General features: G+C 21.0%; 6 protein-coding genes across 6 annotated transcripts; 3 read left to right on the forward strand and 3 right to left on the reverse strand.

Annotated features, from left to right (window-relative positions):
• Positions 1-338: 338 nt before the first annotated feature.
• On the forward strand, positions 339-994 carry PBANKA_0921500 (small nuclear ribonucleoprotein F, putative; the record flags this gene model as incomplete). Its single annotated transcript, XM_034564804.1, has 4 exons — positions 339-347; positions 424-514; positions 733-835; positions 937-994. The coding sequence occupies 4 exons, from the start codon at positions 339-341 to the stop codon at positions 992-994; spliced, it is 261 nt and encodes an 86-aa protein (XP_034421565.1).
• A 1160-nt stretch (positions 995-2154) lies between these two features.
• PBANKA_0921600 (RNA-binding protein, putative) lies at positions 2155-4341 on the reverse strand (the record flags this gene model as incomplete). Its single annotated transcript, XM_034564805.1, has 1 exon — positions 2155-4341. The coding sequence occupies one exon, from the start codon at positions 4339-4341 to the stop codon at positions 2155-2157; it is 2187 nt and encodes a 728-aa protein (XP_034421566.1).
• Positions 4342-8073: 3732 nt separating this feature from the next.
• On the forward strand, positions 8074-12612 carry PBANKA_0921700 (autophagy-related protein 23, putative; the record flags this gene model as incomplete). The annotated part of the gene is made up of 19 exons (XM_034564806.1): positions 8074-8130; positions 8222-8305; positions 8402-8446; positions 8559-8630; positions 8783-8899; positions 9028-9090; positions 9191-9244; positions 9337-9387; positions 9511-9816; positions 9981-10052; positions 10147-10188; positions 10298-10339; positions 10451-10504; positions 10598-10648; positions 10789-10887; positions 10985-11074; positions 11176-11286; positions 11432-11466; positions 11580-12612. The coding sequence occupies 19 exons, from the start codon at positions 8074-8076 to the stop codon at positions 12610-12612; spliced, it is 2478 nt and encodes an 825-aa protein (XP_034421567.1).
• Positions 12613-13652: 1040 nt separating this feature from the next.
• Positions 13653-15431, forward strand: PBANKA_0921800 (steryl ester hydrolase, putative; the record flags this gene model as incomplete). The annotated part of the gene is made up of 1 exon (XM_034564808.1): positions 13653-15431. The coding sequence occupies one exon, from the start codon at positions 13653-13655 to the stop codon at positions 15429-15431; it is 1779 nt and encodes a 592-aa protein (XP_034421568.1).
• Positions 15432-16132: 701 nt separating this feature from the next.
• Positions 16133-19639, reverse strand: PBANKA_0921900 (WD repeat-containing protein, putative; the record flags this gene model as incomplete). The annotated part of the gene is made up of 1 exon (XM_034564809.1): positions 16133-19639. The coding sequence occupies one exon, from the start codon at positions 19637-19639 to the stop codon at positions 16133-16135; it is 3507 nt and encodes a 1168-aa protein (XP_034421569.1).
• A 1731-nt stretch (positions 19640-21370) lies between these two features.
• Positions 21371-23131, reverse strand: PBANKA_0922000 (DnaJ protein, putative; the record flags this gene model as incomplete). Its single annotated transcript, XM_034564810.1, has 5 exons — positions 21371-21427; positions 21572-21688; positions 21830-21876; positions 21986-22033; positions 22180-23131. 5 exons carry the CDS (start codon positions 23129-23131, stop codon positions 21371-21373), a joined length of 1221 nt encoding a protein of 406 aa, XP_034421570.1.
• Positions 23132-23232: the final 101 nt, after the last annotated feature.

The raw sequence follows: 23232 nt of genomic DNA on the forward strand, positions 1-23232 counted from the left end.
CATATTAGTATTATTATTATTTTTTTTTTTTTTACATAGCTTTAAGAGATAATTTAACAAATGCATACAAATAAAGTGAATAAAAAAATATAACTATTATATATACACGTAACAATAATATTATTAGTAAGCTTACACAAATTATAATTTATATAGATAGGAAAAAAAATCATAATTTAAAACTATATTTTACATATTAATGATCTTATGATAATCTCCAATTTTGTTATTATATATACAAAATAGAAAAAATTATTTAAGAAATACATATATAAGTACTTTTATAGGCAACTTTTCCTTTTTCTTTTATTTTCTCATTTTTTTATTCTCTATAAGCTATGTCATCGGTAAGGGGAAAAAAAAAAAAAAAAATTTTAAATAACTGTATATATATGAACAATTTTACATTTTGTTATTCTATAGAGAATTACACCTCTTAACCCTAAGCCATTTCTAAATAGTTTGGTTGGAAATAGAGTTATCATAAAATTAAAATGGGGGATGGAATACAAAGGTATAATTAAAAAATATATATATTACGCCTTTTCTGTACACTATCAAAATTTTCAATATATATTATAGTTTATTGTCAAATGCTTAAAAAGGTCTTTTTATTATTTGTGTTTCATAATAAAAAGAAACACACATGTACATGTATATATATGTGTATTGTTGTTTGATAGGGTTTTAATATATATATTTTTTTTCAATTGTTTATAAATATAATTTTAGGAAATCTCAAATCATTTGATGCTTATATGAATATAAGACTAACAAGTGCCGAAGAATGGATACGAGGGGAATACAAGGGAACATTGGGAGAAATATTTTTAAGGTAATGGATAGTAAAAATAAAAGAAAAAACAAACTAAATGGAAATATAACATTTGTCCTGTTTTTTTACTTTTTTAATTATTTTATTTTTTCCCTTAACAGGTGCAACAACGTTTTGTATATTAGAGAAGATAACGAATCGGAAAAATCAGAAAACTGAAAACACATTTCATTTGGAAAATGTGTGTTTTTAATAATGTATATATGCATTCTCATTTTTTTTGTTTTAATTAATTTTTAATGGTGTGCAATAAATTTATATTTATTTTTTCAAACCATCGCTACTTAAAACTATAAATTTTGAAAATGTTTAATTTTTTTTAAAACTATAAAACTTTGAAAATATTTTATTTTTTCAAAATCTTCGCATTTTTTCTTTAATATTTCCACATCCAATTAATGCTATATTACGAAAATATATATTGTTTATATTTAACTTAAATTAATTTTTTATGAAAAAATTTATGCGATAAAATCTTAATACATGCGCCCACACTTTTAAATGGGAGGTAGCGCACACATACATATATATAGAGATAGATCGATAGTCTATTATGCTTTTACAAATAATTGTAGATTTTTAATTAAACATAAAAATGGAATAAAGTTTATGATATGCCATTAGTTGTTTATCATTAGTAGCATACAAACAAAATATTTTTTCATATAAAATAATAGCATAAAAATGCATAACAAAAAAGGGGAGCAGTAATCAACGAACTAATCAAGTTGGTAAATAAATAATAATGTAGACATAACTAAATAAATAAAAATGAATAAAAATTAACAATAAAAAAGTAATGAATAATATCACAATAAATATATCTCAATTTGTTTTCTTCCACATTTAATTTATCCCTCCTTTTTTACATGCACATATTAAATTTATTATGAACAAGTCAGAAAAAAATTCTTGATAAATGATCTTAAAAGATTTATCATTATTTTTTTTTTTCTTTGTGCGTGCATATATTAGGTAAACATATTTCGTATTAAGAACGTTAAATTTGCTTAAAAACTGTATGCACACAACTGAGGAAAATATAATTATATTCTATTATTATACTTTAAAAAATATATAAGAATTTAACAAAATTCTTTAAAGGATATATATTAATATATTTTTTAAAAAATGGATTATTAATTATTGCACTTAATTTTTTTTTTTTGGTCGTCTTGTTTTCTTCCATTTTAGCTACCACTTATGGTCATCATCGAACTTGAAGATCTTGACGAAGGTGACGAACTATCAATTCTTCTTTTCCTGTTTTTTGTTTTATATTTCAATTTATTTTTGTCCGTTCCTTTTTTATATGCTTATTATTTTTTTTTTCGTGTCGAACTATTATATCTTCTTGATGATTCTGAAGAAATGCTACGCGGCATATTGTCTAACGATTTTTTTTCATTTGAATTATTTGATATAGTTATATTATTATTTTTTTTTTTATAATTTGATGATTTAACAATTTTGTTTTTATTACTACGACGATGATTTTGTTCATAATTTTTTTTCGAAAAAGTTGACTCAGTGTCTGATGAAAATTTTTTTTTTTTTTTTTTTTTTTTATATTTATTCTTCTCTTTTTTATTTTGACATCCTTTATAGGTTTCATCGCTTGATCTACTTCGTAATTTAGAATGACAATTCATATTTTCGCTATTTATACTATCACTATCATTGTTGTTAGTAACACTTCTTTTGTTTTTTTGTGCATTTTCATTATTAATTTGGCTATTCGCATTTTTTTTTACCTTGCTTTCTTTTTTTTCTTGACTTATTTTCGATTTATAATTGTCTTCATTTTCACTTCCAATTTTGCTAAGGCTACTTAAATTGGATTTATCTCGATTGCTAGAAGGTGCATTATTGCTATCATTATTTTTTGATAGATTAATTTTTTCAAGGTTTCCATTTTTGGGAGTACATTTTTCTTCATTATTTTCGTCTTTTAAATTAGGATTATCAAAATTGTCCTTTTCATCGTCTTCCTTTAAATCATTTTTATTATCATTTCGGTTTTCATATGTTTCACTACTCGATGATGAGTAATCTTTAATCCTTCTGTTTTTATTTAAATTACTATTTTTATATTTTCTTGTATCCAAATTTTTATTTTCACTGGATCGATTACTGCAATTTGTTTTTTCCCTATTTTTTTTACAAATAATATCATCTATATTCGTATTATTACTATTGTCACTTTGCTTGGAAATTGACATACTATCTTTACTCGAATAATGTTTATATTTTGTTTTCCTTTGATTTTGTTTATCATTTTGTTCCAAATACCTTTCAATAGGTTCATATTCATTATCATCATTATTATTTTTACTACTTTTACTATTTTTTGATATTATGTTATTTGAACAGCTACTTTTAAAATCGTTATTGAATAATGCATTTTCATGACTTTCTTCATTTTCTTTTACTTTTTTTGATGTGCCATCTTTCCCTTCTTCAAAATGTTTTTTTTCTTGAAACTCCTCTTTAGAATCATTTTCATATAATTCATGATTAGTTGACAAATCTTTATTTTTACAATTTTTTTTATTGACTAAATTATGTCGCTCTACTGAAAAGCTGTTGCTACTTTTTGAGATATTGCTTGAATTTTTTTTTTTTTTTACACCTTTTTGATTTTTCTCTATTTCCTCATCAGATTTACCACTAAAACAACTTTTGAATGAATGTTTTTTTGCATATTTTTTTTCATTGAAATTGCTTTTTTTCATTTTATTGTAAATATATTTATTTTTGTTCAGAAAATTTACAGTTTTATCTTTACCCCCACATTTATTAAAATCACTATTATTACTGCATCTCGAGTTTTCAGAACTTAATGTGTTATAATTACTGGATGTTTCTCTATTTACTCCTTTCTTTATATTTACCTTTTTAGTGTACATATATTTTTTTTTTTTTTTATCATAGTCATTATAATTTTCACTACTACTATATGATTTGCTTATGCTTTGGCTGGCTGTTTCATAAGATGAATATGTAGATGAGGATGAAATACTATAGCTAGATAAACTTCTAGAACCTTTTTTGTAATATTTTAATTTCTTTCCTTTTCGATTATATCTTTCCCTGCTTATGTCTCTACTTCTGTCTCTGCTTCTGTCTATTGAAGGATATCTTGAAATGCGTCGCCTTTTTTCTCGGTTATTATTTTCGTATTTATAACTTCTATATTTAGAATCATTTAAATTATTATGATATTTTTTCATTGTGTCAGGAGATTTTCTTCTGTTTTGAGCTACAATTATTCTTATTTCTTTTCCATCTATTTTTGAGTTATTTAAAATATTTAATGCTTCTTTTGCATGTTTGGGATCATAATATTCAACGAACCCAAACCCTCGAGGTCTTCTTGTATAATGATCAAGTGGCAAATAAACATCTCGTATTTTTCCAAAATGTTCAAATATTTTTCTAACTTTATCTGGGCTTGTTTCAAAGCTTAAATTCCTTATTAATAAACTACAACCATTTTCAACCATTTTTTTTTTCTTTTTATTTAAGAGAGCATTCAAAAATAAACTTTGAAAAAAATACTATTATTTCCACTAAAAAAGGATACGAATATTTGAAAATGTGCGTATTTTATTTTAATTAACTGTCGTTATTTTTGGGGACACAATTACTCTATGATCATCAATAATGTGTGTATTTTTTGGAAGGAAAAGAATAAATTCACTAAACTCAGCCGCATGCACGCATAACATGTATATATAATATATTTATTTTATTATTTATAAATGTATAAACTTAGTATGCCTTAATAAAAATAAAAAAAATAATTGCTTCAAAAGTGCAACACTATTTTTAAAAAAGACACCAGTAATAATTTGTCAAGTCTACGTTTGTTCATATTTTTATATTGAAACAAAAATATTTCTAGAATATTATGGCTTGTTAATAAAAAAAGTTACTATAAATTATGACTTGTTAATAAAAAAAGTTACTATAAATTATGACTTGTTAATAAAAAAAGTTACTATAAATTATGACTTGTTAATAAAAAAAGTTACTATAAATTATGGCTTGTTAATACGAAAAAGAATTCCTATTCTCATAAAATGTAATGATAACTTTGTATTCTTTCTTTCTCTTGTTTTGCACTTTTTCCCCATATGCCTCCTTTTTCATTTTTCTTGTATTAGCAAAAAAGGATGTAAAAAAGGTACAACACAACAAGGAAAAAATAATATTTTTAGTTTAATATGTATCTTAAATTCATTTTACATAAATAGCTAAAAAATATTATATATGCATATTGTTAAATGTAAATATCTATGCGAATTAGTTTTAAGGAAAAACGTGCAAATAACTTAGCATACACAAATAAATATGTACGTAAAAATTTATTATTTTGTAGGATTCTATAAATTTGATGTTTCAACCAATGCATTTTTTCATCATAAAACGTACACAAAAAATATTCCATATTTTTGTATAAAATATAAATATACAAAATAAAATTTAATTGAATTCATCTAATTTGAATAAATATAAATCATACCACTTTATTTTCAGATTTTTTTTTCATTATATTTATGTTATTCGGAATGCTTAAAAAATATATTAGTCTTTTTTATGTATACCCAGTGATTGTATTACTATATATGCGGGAATATTTACTGTAATGTCAAAAAAAAAAATGGTATATTCATATAACATATATGCAATATCCTTGCATTTATTATCAAAAAATTATAAAATTTTTGTTACTTTTATCATTCTTATGCTTTTTTTTCTTATAATGTTATTTATATCGGATTAAATAATTTGTACTAAATAAAATTAAAAAAACTTTTAATCACATATAAAGAGACTTAAAAACTGTCCTTTTCCTTTTTTTATTTCACAATATTGTATATATATATATTTTTTTTTCCCTTTTATTTTCCGTATCCCATATTTGTGTACTAATACAATTACCAGTTAAATTTTTGTTTTATTTTAATATTCATATTTTGAGAAAGAATAAAAAAGTACAGATATTTATGCATATATATATGTCTAGGCGAGTATAGTATAATTACAATTTCTTAAACATTTTACAAATGTGGTGAATTGAAATAGTTCCAGAAGGTTATTTATATGCACATTTTTGATTATCCCATATAATGCAAAAATAGAGCTTTATCAATTTTAACTTTAATTTTTGTACTTTTTTATGATTTTTTTTTGAATAAAAGATATTACAAAATAATAATAATAAAACATAAAAAAATCCAATTGATGATACTTCACTATGCATATTGGATAAAATTTATAAGTCTTTTATTTTTGCCTATTATTGATATATTATTTTATTTTTAAAACTGTAAAAATGATCTCAAAATTGTAAATAGAAATACACACTAGTTCATTATGTGCAAATATTATAGTCACAAAAAAAACAATACCTTCAACATTTGTTTATAAAACAATATGCATATTTTATATTTTTTAAAATTAAAAATGTTTAAGAAATATATAATGACATTATAATTGTATAATTAAATGTTTTCTTTCAAATTTGGAAAAATAAGTTATATAACAAAATTTAGACTATTTTTTTTTAAGTCTACATTAATTTAGGAAATAAAAATAATATACACAAAACAATAATCATTATATTTTTTTATAAAAAATCTCTTATTATATATTTCTCTTTTTTATATAAATTCTCCAATGAACATTAGAATGAATGTTCCATAAATCCGTTAAATTTTGTTACAACATTTTTAGAAAAACAATAATAAAATATATAACGAACATACCAATTACATATTTTTTTATTTTCTTCTATATTTATTATAAATTTTCAAAGAATTTTTTATTTTATAAAACAACAAAAAATAATTAAAATAGACAATTTATGCTCAATTTGAATGGATTTGCTCATCCACACACACATAATATATATAAATAAATTTTATACAATTTATATTTTATGTTATTTTTTTTTACTTTTTTTCATTTAAATAACTATCCGAGAAAGAATAAAGTATGTGTTAAAAAGAATAAACAAAAAATCTCTAAAAATATAACTTAAATTGATATATAGACAATTTCATTTTTATTAGACAATCATTTTTTTAGCAAATAAGTTTATATATATCTGTATACATTTTTGAAAATATTTCATTTTTTTTTATAATCTATATATTTGTTTACTGTTGTTTTGATATAAATTGTTATTTGTATATTGAAATAAATTAGGTAATAAAATTAAAAGAGGGAAATAAAAAGCAAAATTATGCAAGTGGTGCATATTTATTTAAATTCAAATATATTAATTATGAATAATATTTAATAATAGAGATTTAATTATTGTGTATATATAAACGTGATGTGAATGCCTACATAAAAAAAGACGATGTTGAAAAAAAAAGAACACACACATATATATACACGCTCAATTAAAATTAATACTAAAATATATTTATATTATATATAATTTATTTTTTCTTTTTCATTTTTTGTATATCATTGAAAAAATATAGAACATGTTCTTTAACAACATATTTCCAATATAGACAAATATTAAAATAAAAACAAAAACAATATGTTTTTTAATTAAGTTGTCGTGTTAAATACTTATAAAATATGATATATTTATATAGATAATATATTATATTTATTTGTTAGTTTTTTATATGTTTTCATATTAATTTAAAGATTTGTTAGTTAATAACTTAATTCCCTCAAAAAACACAAAAAACACAAAAAATATATAAAATAAAAAAAAAAAATTAGCATTATATACAATATTGAAAACATATTTAAGCATTTTTCTCGTAATTTGTGAACACATACACGTTTGTATATATAACATATATACTTATATACACAATTGTATGGGTATTTATTTATATAGACATATAGAAACGTGTTTGTAAATATAGTTCGAAAATCTAGGAATTTAATAATATTTTTATATATAATAATAAAAATTAAAAAATTATTTCTTAATTTTTTTATATTGATAATTAAGCTCTATGCTTTATAACACATTTAACAACAAAATAAACCGACGAAAAATACTCTGATATTTTTTTTATATATACTAAAGGAAATATTTTAAATATATAAGTAAGAATATATGCATGGCTTTACTATATATATATATATTTGTGTATATGCTAAACAGTTTTGCCCGTAATTGCACACACATATTATGATTATATGTTGCTATTTAATTTTTATGTATATTTTTATTCCATTTTTTAGATTAATACGAAATGATAAAGGGCACACAAAATATACAAATTAAAAAACCTATTGGCAACGAGTTGCTTGTATAAATTCGAAAAAAAAAAATATATATATTTGAATGGAATATAGAAACCTATATCTACAAATGTAATAAATTTTAATTAATTTTTTTAGATGGGAATTAAAAAAATGGAGAATGAGTTAAAAGAGAGAAATGAAGAATTTGAAGAATTGAGCAATAACTATAGAGAAATATATGTAAAAAAAAAAAAAAAAAATATGCATAAAAAATAACTAATATATTTTTTCACACACACATAAAACATTATATAAATAAATATGTTTGTTTTATAGGGACTATATATTATGACAAAGAAAAACTTAGATGAATCGTCGAATGTACCATTAAAGAATTCATAATATAATTGTATTAGGGACATATAGCATTATGTTTGTACATGCTTATTTTTTAAAAGCATACATAATATATTTTGTTTTTCTGTTTTTTTAGAACTTTCAAGGAAAAATCTGCAAACTGGAATCTGTGATAAAAGGAAAAGATAATGAATACATGAACCTAAATGTAAACACATATTTATTTGATGTTGTCTCATTTCTGCATTCCTTATTGTTCTACATTTAATGCCCAAATAAGTGTATATTCACCCCCTACACCGATATATATATATATATATTTATTTATTTGTTTATTTTATTGCACATTTTGATGGTTAGGCAAATTTTCAACAAGTGTTAGAGGAAAAAAATAAACTCGAAGAAGATATTAATGAATATGAAAAAGCCATTTACGAAATTAACGAAAATTTGACATCTCTAAAGGAAGCACATATAGTAAATAAAATTATGCAAAATATGTGATAAATGTTTATAGTTGCTCTCTTTTTACTATTTGTGTTATTTCAAGTGTCTTTACATTATGCAATTTATTTTTCAATAATTTTGTGTTGTTTGTATTATAGGAGGAATTAAAAGAAATCCAAGAAGAAATCTCTAATCTTTATTTAGAAATTGAAAAGTCAAAGGTAAGAAAAATATAATTTATTTATTTTTTAAACATTAAATTATTTTATATATAAAATTTGTTTGAAAAATTCTACATTCAAATAATGTGACATTTTTCAGAAACAATTAGATAACATGCAAGAAGAATGTGAAGATCTAAGAAAGCTTAATCATGTAATATTATAAAAAAATATTTGTGTTTAAATAATATTTTATACTACATAATATTAAATAAATTTCACATATATAAATATATTTCTTTATAGGATAAAAGTAACACAATCGATTCCCTAAGTAAAGAAATTGAAGCCCTTAAGGTAAAAAAATACTTTTAAAAATAAACACAAATTATATTTTTGTGTGCATATAACAATCTTTTTTATTTGAAAAAAAATATATATGCATGATCATATTTCATAATTATATTCTTGAAATTTCAGGACGAAAAAAAACAACGTGAAGATGAAATGGAATTAATAATATCTTACCAAAATAAAGTAAAAATGGAAATGGAATATATGAATAAAGAAAAGGATAAATTAAAAGACGATGAAGAAAAATTTTTAATGGAAAAAAAATATTTTGAAATATATAAACAACAACTAGAAGAGGACAAAAAAGTTATTGAAAAAAAAAATGAAGAATTAGGAAAAGAAAAAGATAGACAAGAAAACAATATGAAAAATATTATAATAAAGTATAGCAACTTACAAAAAAAGGTAGATGATCTCTCAGAGGACAACTCGGTATTTAAATTTATGAACAATAAAATTATGTAAAAATTATGAACGACAATAAAAAACATGTAAAAATTATGAATGTACATATTTTTTTTCATAACTAGCGAAAGTCTATTTATGTAAATATACACATACGATAACTATTATCCTAATTTTACAAAATTTTGCAGAACAAGGATACTTGTATAAAGGAAAACCAAAATAAAATAAATTTGTTGAATGATGAAAACAAAGTACTCAAGGTTAAATAAATTTAAAAAAAAATAGAAAACAACTATATGAGTTATAATTTTGCAAAATAAATAAAATTTAACTAAATTACATTTTTTTTAACAGAACGAAGTCACAAATCTAAACTCTAAAATGCAAGAATTAAAAGTATTCCCATAAATAAATCAATTTTAAAAATGTATATTTCTTACATATACACAATATGTATAACATATATATATACATATTTGTTTTCATGAATTTTTTTTATGAACAGAATGAGTTGGATTGTGAGCAAAAAAAAAACACAGAATTAATGGTAAGATATATTATTTATATCACTTATATAGAATTTAATTAAACGAATAATTAAATGTAATTATTATTATTATTTCATTTTACATTTTTTTTTGTCTTTTTTTAACATTAGGAAAATGTTGATAATAAAACTAATGAAGTGTCTCAAAGGGACTCTATTATACAAGTCTGTAATTTAAAAAAATATTCCTCATATAAGTTTCAAAATTTATTTTTATTTTTTTATTTTTAAAAATGTTATTTATACTTTTTTTTTCAGATTTTATATAATAAATTGAAAGAACAAGAACATGAAAATCTTATATTTCAGGTAAAATCAATGAATATTATATACAAATTTACATTCAGTTTATTATTTTATATAACTCACTATAATATATGAAGTTTCAACATCACCCTATGGCTACATAGCTACCTTTTATAATTTTTATGTTTACTTTTTTTTCACAGAATGAAAATATATCTTTAAAAAACCAAAGTAAAAAGTTGAATACAATTTTAGAAAATAGGAAAAAAGAAATGGAGCATATTGAAAATGGCCTATGCGATGTAAGAAATAAAAAAAATGTGCAAACGATTGTCTGTATATATATTTATAGCTTTTTCATTTTTTCATTTATTTATTTTTTTTATTATTATTTTTTAGAAACTAACTAAATTAATAATTCGAAGAAAAATAAGGGACAAAGATGACTTATGTTTTGATGGACATCCCCAATCAATGCTCTTAAAAATTGTAAAAAAAAAAAACAAAAAGAATATAGATAACATTATTCATATATATACATACTATTCCTCATGGATTTGTTATTCATATACTTTTTGTCTTTTCATTAGTTGTGGAATGGATATATAGATATATGCAAAAATGTATTACGGTCAAGGGATAGTTATTTATTTACTCAAAATAGAAACCATAAATTTATTCGTGTTTATGATACAGATATGGTAATATTTGAAGGAAAAAAAAACAAACCACCTTTCTTTTGGTGTGTTAATAATACATAGGATAATGCATGTGCGTACATCTTATGTTTGTCTATGACATCTTATATTTTGATCATTTCCCATTTCCCTTTCTATTGATTTTCAGTTTTTGGACATTACTCAAGAAAGTATAAACAAATGGTATGCACTTCAAAATAAAATACAACTCGATGTTCTTTTGTTTATAAATCCATTTCGATACTTTTTGCTATTTCCCATTTTTCAATTCGTTCATTTTTCCTTCATTTTCACAGCTCAATCTCATACAAAAGCGAAACCCGAGGCATTTTTTTTGTAAATGATGAAGAACAAAAAAATATGATTTATGTTGGACCATTTAGTAAATATAGTGGATATAATGTAGCGGTATGTCATAAAAGCAATAGTTTGGAATTAATTAATAAATTTCAGAATAGTTATATATTTGAAGAATTATTTACAACAAAGAAAGGAACAAAATTAATTTTGATAAAAGAAAAAGAAAGTGGTAAATATTTTGGTGGGTTACATAATAATTTGTACTTTGAAAAACAAAAACAAAAACAAAACGGTGTTGATAAATCATATTATAATGATGCAGTAAATAAATTAATTGATTATATGTCGAATGATAAACAAGAAAATGCAAGTATGGTATTAAAAAAATGTAATAGTGAAGTTAAAATTGAAGAAGGTGATGAATCGCAAAGTGTTGAAAATGTTGAAAAAAGTGAACTAATTGAAGATAATGAAGATATTAACGAAATGAATGTACAAAATGCCAAAGAAAAGAGAGATAATAAAGTAAAAGATGAAAATATACATAAATACAATATAGCTAAAGATATGTTACTATTATCAAATAGCAATTGTAATAGTACAACTGATAATGATAGTAATGGATATTATGATGTGAACAATAAATTTGGTTGCCAAGAATTAGGACAAAATGATGAAGATTTTGAAGAAAATAATTCAAGCTTAAAAAAATATATAGGGAATAATGATTTATATAACCATAATAATATATCAATGCATAAATGTTATATTTCTAATAGTTCATGTTTTAATAATAGAATTTTAACATTAACTGCAAATAAAGATGAAGCAATATTATTCGAAGTTTTTAATTATGAACAAATTGTTGAATATGATTCAATTAAATACGCATCAGAATATATTTTACAATTTCTTTTAAATTTTAAAAAAACAAGTTCACAAAATTTATCAACTATACCTAGTAATAAACACTCTAATTTTATATCATTGAGTGATGAAGATTGGAATATTATTCCAGCATATATGTGAAATATAGTATTTTTATATAAAGGTATATTTTTTTAATTTAATAAATACAAATATTGAATTATTTAAGGTGAATTTTGTAAATATCGATTAATGCACATTTATCATAGTCCCAATTTAACACTTGTAAACTCAGATTTTTAAAATATAAAAAAAAATGGTATTTTATTGATCTTTGATTTTATGGATTTTCCATTAAATTTTTTAAAGAATTTAAAAAAAATTCTTTACGATTGTTTTTTAAATTACATTTTTAAAAATTTTTTTTTTATATTTTTTATGATTTTTTTGATATTATATTATTTCGTTAGATCGGTTAGAATTTCTTTTGAATTTATTGTTGCGTTGCTCATTGTATTATTTAGTGTTGAACATATTTTGTAATTTTCTTAAATAAATTTTATATAATTATTTTATATATTTTTGGATAATGTTATTTTACAAAATTATAGAAAACTTTGAATTTTAATAAATTTCCCATTAAAGGGGTATGCATGACACAGCATGCATTATATATTTATTTTATAATATATTATAATTTTACAGTTTTATTTTATAATATATTATAATTTTACAGTTTTATTTTATAATATATTATAATTTTACAGTTTTATTTTATAATATATTATAATTTTACAGTTTTATTTTATAATATATTATAATTTTACAGTTTTATTTTATAATCTATTATAATTTTACAATTTTATTTTATAATATATTCTAATTTACGGCTTATATTGTGATTCATTTTTGATTTTATGAAAAGGATGCGCTAACATTATAAAGCGATTATAGAAAATTTAAATATCTTTGCATTTATAATATTATTAGGCAATGTTATACTAGTTTTTTTTATGAGATTAAGGATTGATAAGATTTAATTCAATTATATAATAATTTGATTTTATTTTGAAAATACAATATCATTAATGAGCATTATCAAAAATAGCTATTAAATAATGTAAAGAAAATAATGTTATAATTTCCCTTTTGCGTTATAAGCAATATATACATATATTATTTATATCCATGTATTTACGATAATGGCATTATACGCTTTAAATGATGGATTACCAGTAATAAATGTAAATATATCTACTATGTTTAATGAAGTAAATAATGAAACATATAATTTTGATTTTATAAGTGGACAGAAATATTATGATAGTTGGAGAAGTCCATTACCCTATGAAGTATTTAACAAATTAGAAGATTTAGATGATATGGAAAAAATAGTTCATGATATAACTGATGGCGATTTTAAAGCAGAAAAACATCATGTATATACTATTGATGGTTATAAGTTAAATTTATATCATATTACTGATTCAGATAAAAATTATACACCTTTAAAAAAAAAATCTTTAAAAAAAGGAGTATTTTGTATAGGGCATGGATTAATGGAATCGTCTATAAATGCTATATCAGGAGGTTATGATTCATTACCTTTTAAATTATTATTAAAAAATTATGATATTTGGTTGTGTAATAATAGAGGTAATTATTTAACTGAATATGTTGGAAAAAAATATGCTATGAAAAAAAATTTAGAGAGGTATACAATTGAAGATTTACGTGATATTGGATTTGATGAAAGTACATATTCTAAAAATTTGGAATATGATAAAATTGATTCAAAAAAAAAAAAAAAAAAATTTCTAGAAAAATTATGTAACAAACAAGATAAAAATAAGGATGAAAGCAAACCTAACCCAATGAAAAGGAAATTTTATATAAAAAATAATTCATGTTTAAATAAAAAAGAAATGAATAATACTAATTTACAAAAAAAGGCAATAAAAAACAATCATAGTGATTATAATAAGAATGGAATCGATTCTAAAGTTGATATGACTTCTAAAAGTCAAATTAACAATGATAAAAAGTCAAATGATAACGTTCAAGAAAATATAAATGATGTTGAAATAAAATATTTAAAAAGTATGTTACCAAATAGTAAGTTATTTACATCAGAAGACATAAATGTTAAAAAAATTTATGAACTCGTTGGTATAACTGAAAATGATTTAAAATATTTAGATGATATGAAAAAAGAAGATATTGAAAAAAATATTAAAGAAATAGATAAATGGACTTTTGAAGATTTGGGTAAAAATGATATCCCTGCAATAATTAAATATATAAAAAGTAAAACAAAACAAGATAAAATAATGTATATTGGATTATCACAAGGATCTATATCACTTTTGATTGGGGGGTGCCTAAATCCTTATGTCAATAATAGTATAGATCGATGCTATTTAATGTCTTTACCTATTATTTTGTGGAAAAAATCTGAAATATTTTTTGCATTAAAAGGATTTATACTCGCATCAAAACATTTTAAAAAAATAATAAAATTAAGAAATTATGCTATGAAATATATTCCACAAAAATTAATGAAATATTTAATAATTAACTTATCTCATTTCTTAACTTCAAATATATTAAAATTTGTTCGAAATGATATTTGTAACAAAGATATAATTTATTTAAATACCCCAAGTGGATCGAATTCAACTGCTAATATTCATAAATGGTTATCATCATTCGATAAAGGACCAGTAACAGATATATTTGAAAAAAATAGTAAAAATTGTACATTCCCTATATGTCTTATATATGGCGATAGAGATTGTCTTGTTGATTCAAATGCTTCAATTGAATATATGCAAAAGCTTTTTAAAGACAACGAAATGCAAATAATTAAAAAAAATGAATGGTCACATTTAGACCCAATGATTGCAGATGATGAAGATATAGTTTTTTCTCATATTATGAAAGATATAAAAAAAGACAAATCTAAAAATAATAATACATAATTAAAAAACGGGCTTAATCAACCACAAGCACGCTCACACCTATTTATTCATTTATTTTTATATATTTAGCTAATCGATATATATATATATATATATATATATATATGCTTAGCTTAACTTATGTTTAAGCAGTAAAAATTAACTCATAACTTTTTTCTTTTATATTTCGCAACGTTGTTTCACCCGCAGTTGTTTCTTAGTTTGATCTTTGCCTATTAAAATGGCAAATCATAAATAAACAAAGAAATATTAATAGTAATTTTTTTTAGCATGTTTAAGTATTTTTAATTTTGTGTTTATTTCCATTTTTGCATATAATATTTATTCTGAACATTTTTCTGTTTTAGTTTTCATATATTATAGATTTTTTATATTTTCCGCATCCTTTGTGTTACCAACATAAAAATTTAATATTTTTATTTTAATAAAATAAATTAATTGACATTTTATGTTAAAAAATTATAAAACAAATAACCAAGTTAATATATAACACATGCGTATGCATATAAGCAAACTTTTTGTTGCCTCTTATGAAACATATTTGCACAAGCACGTTAAAAATATGAATAATTGAATGAATTAGGGATAGTTGGGCATTCTTTTCGTTTGTTAGAGCATCCAATCCCGTTTCGAAATAAGTTTGCAAAAAAAAAAAAAAAAATGAGGAATTATATGACCATTATGGTGAGTTGGTTCAATATTTACCTTAACTGTGCATGCTTAGGATAATTATTAAAATAAAAGGTGCATATCTGAAATTTTGAATTTAGTGCTATAATTATTGCCTCATCTTGATAATTGCTTAATGTTACGCTCTGTTCCTTATTTATTGGAGCAAATTCTATGGCTATAATTGGTTTATTTTGTGACAAATAAAATTTTTTTTTTTTTTTTAAATAATTTTGGCTAAATTTATATAAATAATTTTTCTGAACAAGACAGGTATTATCATAATGATGCTCATTAATTTTTTGATCATTAGAATTCTTAATTCTCTTAGTTATACCTACTGCTAACATCTTTGAGGAATGCTTATCAAATTTCACATATTCAATTATTCCATTAAATTTTTTTTCATGCACTAAATGAAATTGGTTCAAAGAATAAATAAAAAGAGTATCAAATGAATAATAACACATATATATATTATTTTCAACATCAAATATTTCTATTCCTTTATATAAATTAAATATATAATCGTTTAGTAATGTATACATAGGATGATTAATTATTGCTAATGTTTTCAAATTTATACAATCCCATATAGATATTAGTGTATCATGACATATACATAATATGCCTCCATCTTTACTTATATCTCCATTCAAAATTGGAGTATTTTTATAATTTATATTTTTCACAACAGTTATAATATTATATGTTTCGCCTTCTTCTTCATTATTTAGTTTATCTTTTGCTGTATTATTTTCAACATCATCGTTATTATTAGTATTATTTGCATATATATCTGTTTCATTTTCTGTATTTTTCATAACATATGCTAAATGAACGCTATCCATTTCATAGCTTTCAATTTCAAAATTTTTATATACATCATCTCCTAAAATTTTATCAGATTTTTCTAAACACCAATATGTTATATTTCCGTCTGAACCTAATAATATAAATAAACTTAAAGCTGGATGAGGAATTATTTTTTTATATTTTTCAATATTATTTGTATTTATTTTAGAATTATTTTGGTTAGCATCAGATTGAGTTTTATCATTTTCATCCATTTGGAATTCTTCTCCATCCTTATTATTTCCTATAATATTTGAAAAATCTTCAGGTTCTTTATTAATCGTATATTGAAACATATCAAAATAATCGAAATTTTTTATATGTATCCAGAATCGAATAGTATAAGTAGTATGTATTAAATCTTGATTAATTGTATCTAAAACACCATACATATAATAATTTCTTTTTTCAATAGTCATAATGATATTTCTTGTATTATTAATAGCATATAAATTTAATTCTATATCATTTACTTTTTCTGAATCTGTTCGACTTTTATATATTATATTTAATGGACATATATTTTTTATATGTTTATTTTTTTCTACATTATACAATTGTAAATGTGCAAAAGATGTTAAGAAACAACATATTAATCCATCATTTGATCCGCAAAAATAAGACAATTGGAAATTTTGATATAAACTGTTTTCTATATTTGCATTATTATATATACTTTTTTCTAATTCATTTTGTATTGATTCAAATGTTATGATGCTTTTTTTTGTCATTTCATTATTTTCATTTTCAGAATAATTATAAGAATCATCAACTTCTTTATTATCTATATTGTTATTTTGGGGGCTATCATTTTCTTCGATTTCGCTCATATAATCATGATTTATTTTTTCATCATTCAAAATATTTAAATTATTAATTTGAATTGCGTTTTTTTTATTTTTAGGTTTTCCATAATAATTAAATTTACCAAATAATTGATCTCCGAAAATACAAAAAGATTTTTTTATATTTATAATCATATCTAGATTATTATAAAACAAACGAGTTAATTTTAATGGCATAGATAAACCGTTATATTTATAAAAAAATAAACGTTTGTTATAATTAATAAAAAACATTGAGTTATTTAATGAGTTGCAAATAATTATATTTTTTTGTGTGTTTAAATAAATATAATAACATGGAGAGCCTAAATGAGAAATAAATTCAAATGATGCATCATTTTTGTTATATATCAATATGACAGCTTCTTCCCCTGTTGAAATTATTTTATTTTTTTCTGTTATTATATTATAAACGGAATGACTATGCCATTTATATTTTGTACAGTGAACTCTTTGTTTATTAATCATATTTTTTAGAAACCCCCCTAGATTAATATATGGAATATTTTTTACAAAATCGTTGTCATTTCCTATATTTTTTAATTCATTATCACATTCCTGATCATTTGATTGTATTTTTAAAGTATCGTTACTTATATAATCTGCTTCAAAAACTGGAATATAAGGAAACATTCTTGAAAATTCTTTTATATTATTTAGAAGATTTTGAGAATCCATTTTTTGAAACATATTATGGTTATTTTTTAACGATTCATGTTTATTTTGATTTTGTTCATAATTAATAGGCATAATTTCACCAAAATTAAGAATATATATATAACCATTGAAAAAACCAACACATAAAGATTTATCATCATCACTTATTTTAATAGTTGATATATAATTATTATAATATATAATATTGTACCAACTTTTTGTTAGATCATATATTATTATTAAATTATTATTTGCTAAAATTAATTTAGATAAATTTTTATCCATATCTATCATTGAAAAAAATATATATTTTATTTTTAAAATTGGTTTTAATATTAATTTTGTTGTAATAACTTTTTTTTTTTTTTTTTCTTTTGTTGGTCTTTTAAAATTTGTATTATAATAATTATTTTTTGAAAAATATTCACTTTCATATTCATCGTCATGTATTATAGACAACTCAATTGGATAAGTACTTATGTCACATTCATTTTCAAAACCCGATTCATAATTATATGTGATATGAGTAGGTATTGAATCATCTACTTGTTCGTCATTTTGTTGGTTATTATCATTTTTTTTATCAAAATTGTAAAAACTGTTTTCATAATTAAAGGAAAATCTTAGTAAGAAAAAGTTAGCATATAATTTTTTTTCTACATATTCCCAGGTAGCTAAACAGAGTTCGCCATTTTTTCCAAAACTATTAATATAAAATAAATTATTTATAATAAATTTTTTAACAAATTGGAAAGTATTATTCGTAATTTGATATACATATATATAATTATCAAATCCTTTTAATATTAAATATTCTTCTTCATATTTTTTATCATAAAAATAAAATATTCGATCTATAGAAAACGATGTTACAATTATTTTTTTTTTTTTTTTTTTTAAATTTAAACATATTATATTTTTTTCTGTACAAAAGTATGATATGTTATTTTTACTTAATATTGGTTTATTTTTTATCATATTCCCACCGAAATTTAATTCTAATAGTTCTAAATCTTTTACAAAATTTTGGTTTTTTAATATCAATTCCTTTTCTGTATTACTTACATTATCATCTTTTAATAATTTATTTTCTTCATTATTTAAATCTTCTCTGTATATCTTTTCTTGATCATTTCCACCCAATGGTACCCATTGTGAAATGTTTTTGTTTGTTTCACACATTATTTTATTTTATTTTATTTTTGGAACAGTTATTCCATTAAAAGTGTGTACACAAATATGAATCTCTTTCTATATATATATATATATATATATCTATGAATGCATTTACTTTTATTTATATTACTATCAAAAGATATAGACGTTCTATAGTCACATGTATGATCAGAATATCTAAGCCTGTATCGTGTTTGCCTTTTAAATTCGAGAATAAACAAATTATATATATGAATATATAAAAAAAATAATAATGTAGTATATAATAAAAAATAAATATATGAGCCTATATATTATTATCCAGGAAAAATATACATATTTCTATCTGCAATGTATGAATTATAAGAAAAACAAATTTTATTATTATATTACTATATTATTGCAGTTATTAAAATTAAAAGTTGTGTTTTTTGTAGCAGTAGGACAAGATAATTTCTCCAAACAATTTAATATGGTTCTATTCAAATCCATCATATGTTATAATATTATTTTGTATTTTCTTTTTTTTTTTCCACTTTTTTTTTTTTTTTTTATATTTTATTTATATATGATTATTTAATCATTTCTATATTTCAGTTAATAATTCATGTAATATATTAATTTTTTTTTTTAAAAGGATATATAAATTTAGCTACATAAATAATGGTTGAAAAAAAAAATAATAATAAATAATTTACAGTTGTTTAGATATATGATATGTTCCGTTGAAACATATAGTATTTATTATATAGAATATTTTATTCGGATTGAGGGATATAATATAAATATTTATTTATACTTATATCCATATATATACAATATGACGAAAAGGAGAACAATAAAAAAAAAATATTTAATATAACAGTAACTACTAAATATATTACACTTTTTTTAAATATATAATTTTTGTTCTAAATTAATTGTATAAATTTATGTTACATTTTCAAAAGTATTATTTATTTATTTTATTATTTTTTTTATTTTTTTTTATTTTTGTATGTAATTTTTTAAAATGGCTAGCTATTTATGTTAAAATAAAATTAGGTAAGTAATTTATTTATTTGAAAATATGTTAATTGGTTTTTATAAACACAACAAAAGTAAGAATATTATAAGAAATATATATATTAACCATATATATGAATGTTTCCTTTAATACATTTGTTATGACAATATTCGAAAAAATTAAAAATAAAATGGATACATAAAAAAATAAAATAAAATAAAAAGCAAAACAAAACAAAACAAAACAAAACCAATTATTTACATATTCGATCATCAGTTGTCATATAATTGGATGAAATTTGTTTTGTTCAAAAAGAAATACATGGAAAGATAAAATAAAAGTCGAATAAATTATATAGGTATATATGTTGGATCTATATAAATTTTCGAATGTGTATATTAAAGAGAGAAGCTTAGTAAGTTTCTCTATTTAGGCTTCCTAAATGAAAAAAAATAGCGGGGAAATATTTTTAATTATATTGAAATATATTGTTATAAAACAAAATAAACTCATATATTTAATATTCTATTTTTTTTCTCAAAATAAAATAATAAATTGAGAATAGTGGAATAATATTAAGTGTGACTTAAACTTATACTAAAGTAGTAACTGTAGTCACTTCCAAATTTGGAAATAAAATAATCTAGAGGGGTAGGTTAAATGCCAATAAAAAATTTCTCTGTTTTTAATTTTTGATATTTAAAAAAAAAATAATAATATTATAAAATTTTTTAATTTATATATAAAGCTTGTTATATAGACATAATTGTTTTCATGGAGTTCGTTAAAATATTCATTGCCAATGGTGCCTGTAAATATTCGAAAAATCGTAAATTAAATAAACCATGTATGTATTATTACGATTAGGCCTGTGCTTTGTTATTTAATACTCTAATTTGTTTACACAAATGGGCATATATATATGTACATATACAATTATATAAAAATATTACATTATTATTTTTGTTTTTGTCTGGATGGACTTTTAGAGCTAAACTATAATAATTTTTTTTTGCTATTTTTTTAATCTCTTCTTTTGTGGATGCAGAATTTTGGGAATATTTGCTAACCTGATCATATATATAAGAAATAAGATGAAATGCATTATTAATATGTTACATTGCTTATGCACACATATGTGCATTATAGTCGATATATTAGATATATCGATACTAATAAACATAGCAAATTGTTAATATATGTAAAAGTACTTGTAGGACTTCCCATGGATTGCTGGCATTCTTTATAATTCTATCAACTAATAAAGAATAAAACAAACATATATATATTGTTATTATTCCCAGAATTGAATAAATATTTGCACACAAAATTTTAATTCGTGAATTCAATTTTGACTATATATTTACCGTCACTCGAATAGTTAGATTGTTCATTTTTTTTCGTGTCTGGAATAGCTAAATGGAAAAAAAAAATATACAGCCAAAAGTCAAAATAAAAAAAAAAATACAGCCAAAAATCAAAAAAAAAAAATATATTTTTGGTCTCATCTTATAATTATCGTGGGAATAGATATAAGTAGATTTGATATGCTTTTAATTACCTCCATAAGAATTAAATAAGCAATATATCTTGGCTCGTAAGAATATATTTTTTTGTTTTTCCATAGTATCTAATTCTTTTAAACGAAAAAATTCAGTTGAATAATTCTTGGCATTTTTATTTCTACACTCAAATAAACAATAATCATTAGGACACCATAAATTATGAGCAATATGAAATAAGGATATATGAAACATATGGTGTTTATTACATTTATATGTAAATGTAGTATTTTGAATTTCAGGATTGATAAAATTTAGATTAATTAATTTTCCTTTATATTTCATTCCATGCGATATGATTAATTTAAAAAATTTTTTACAAGGTTTACAATAGTTACTTGACAAATCATTATCATATTTTTTAAAACAAAAATGTTCAATATCTTTTTCATCTACACAAAATAAACATTTATAATATTTAAAATATAACATTTTAATTTTTTCATTTTCTTTTTTTTGTATACTAGATAGAGTACTATCATAATCTAAGTTCATTTTATATACTTCTTCTGCATTATATATTTTATTAAAAAAATTCGTTTTAAATCCATTATTTTTTAATATGTTTTGGTGATTGTTTGAGAGATTTTTTATTCTATTTATCGTTCTGTTCATAATGTATTTAACATTGGAAGTGTGACATGTACCATTACATATATTTTTGGAATTGTTGTTAATTTTATTTGTTTTTTTTATTAATGGTGTTTGTTTTTTTTTTGGTATTGGCACGTTCTTAATTTTTATTGCATTTTCGTTATCTGATTTTATGTAGTCTTTTTTTTTTTTTTCCAAAATCATATTTTTTTCATTCGTATTTTCAAGTTTTGTTAAATCAATTATATTATCAAAATAATTTATTTTACATAAATGTATTTCATTAGTATTTTTTTTATTGTTATTTGGAAGTATTTCAGTATTTTGGCATTTTGTAATTCCTTGATTTATAACCATTTTATTAGCAATCGATCTTTACTATTTATATTTCATAAAAAATAATAATATGATTAGACATATTTTTTATATTTCACAAATTTGTACAGGCATTTTCTTCA

Source organism: Plasmodium berghei (genome assembly GCF_900002375.2).
Source record: "Plasmodium berghei ANKA genome assembly, chromosome: 9".
Classification (NCBI taxonomy): Eukaryota; Apicomplexa; class Aconoidasida; order Haemosporida; family Plasmodiidae; genus Plasmodium; species Plasmodium berghei.